The sequence below is a fragment of the Loa loa genome (assembly GCF_000183805.2).
Source record: "Loa loa unplaced genomic scaffold supercont3.2002, whole genome shotgun sequence".
NCBI lineage: Eukaryota > Metazoa > Nematoda > Chromadorea > Rhabditida > Onchocercidae > Loa > Loa loa.
The window spans coordinates 1-1562 of record NW_018110181.1 but is presented as its reverse complement, the minus strand read 5'-3'; the positions used below and the strand labels follow the sequence as shown (position 1 = coordinate 1562).

Sequence of the window (1562 nt, the reverse complement as noted above, 5' to 3'; positions counted from 1 at the left end):
TATTACAAATAATTACTCCCGTCAATATATGATAAAATCGTGTTAATTTTGATATCTCAATGTATCTGAAATAGTTCGGTCAGTGTGATCATGAAGTGTAGGCACGACAGAATGATGAGATAGAGCACCTGAGTACTAGTTAGATAATCGCTACCTGGAAGCATTTCAGATGAGGAAACGAAGCTCATTGTTAAGTGTACTTGGTGTAACAAGTACACAAGAGATGTTGCTAACTCTAACATCACTTGAAGACTTGTCAAATGCTATGCGTAAAGCCGGTTTACAGTCCACAAATTTAATTTTTGGTAAAAGTTCTAATTTTTAAATGGAAATTAGAATAATTTCGCTGCCTATTGATTAAACTTTATTCAAGTAAATCTTTTCGTATTTAGAAAATTTACACGACGTCCTTAAATTCCCAAACATTTAACTTCATTGAATTTCATTAATTTTATTGATAAAAACCGATAATGATGACATCATCATGTTCAGGTATTGACTATACGGCTAGCAACAAGTATCAAGGTGAACGGTGCTTCCAAGGGCGGTCTTTACATTCCATAGATACTTTTAAAGAAAACCCATACCAACAGGTAGATGAATTGTGCAAATTATTTTGTAAGTATGAGAGAAAAACTCATTTTTCTTCACATCAATTGCAAAAAGTTCCTGATACTTAATGATTCTATTTGCGGTTGGATCACTTGATAGGCTTCTAAGCCACGTGAAAATAGTAATCGATACAAAACCAAAAAGTGTTTAGGTAATTAAAATAATGGGACGGATACTGGCACCGTTTGCCACATCTGGTTTTATACCGGCTTATGGTTTCGGGGATGTGAAAACCAGTGATTGGTCGGTGTTCAAACTGAAGCCTGAGGGAGAATGCAAAGATCTCGATGAATTGTTACAGTAATTTGACATTTTGATTTTGAATACTTTCTAAATCTTAAATTTTTCTGATATCTCGAGACAGAATCAGAAACATCCACAGTATTACTCTGCATCCTTCAGGTCTGCACAATCTCTGTGGAAGATTGGATGTAATTTTGTATGACCAGTTACTAGAAATTCTCGAGAAGTGTAGGAGTATATCATTTTTTTTAATTCTTTAGCATTCTAATAGCTATGGATGTTTGTCCTTGCAGAGTATATGATGCAATCACTCCAACAATAAGTTTAAGTGGTCCGACAAATTTCGCTCCATTGATTTACGAAGCCATTGAAATTTGCGAGAAAGTCCAAAATGTTTGTCTTCTTGATTGTTGTTTATTAAATTAGAAGAGGGAAATCATTCTTGTGAGGAGGCTTCCCAGGAATTCCAAAATCACTTTATATCAAACGAAAAATTGAGCTTTGATTAAAACACGCTTGCACTAACTGTTACTATAATCTTAGCGATTCTAATGATTGGGAAGAAATAAGCTTTAATCACTTAATCGAAATAGTCTTTAATCACTTAAATGAAATAATCTTTAGCCGTTATTTGTGGTCAGATATTGAAATAGGAAGGGATTCTTATTGAAAAGTTTGTTTGCAGTATCATATACAGTGATAGTAGC

General features: G+C 33.9%; 1 protein-coding gene across 1 annotated transcript; it reads left to right on the top strand.

Moving 5' to 3' along the window:
- Window positions 1–169: 169 nt before the first annotated feature.
- LOAG_15457 (hypothetical protein) lies at window positions 170–1562 on the top strand (the record flags this gene model as incomplete). The annotated part of the gene is made up of 5 exons (XM_020448943.1): window positions 170–305; window positions 493–593; window positions 764–912; window positions 1149–1248; window positions 1541–1562. 5 exons carry the CDS (start codon window positions 170–172, stop codon window positions 1553–1555), a joined length of 501 nt encoding a protein of 166 aa, XP_020300944.1. The 3' UTR covers window positions 1556–1562.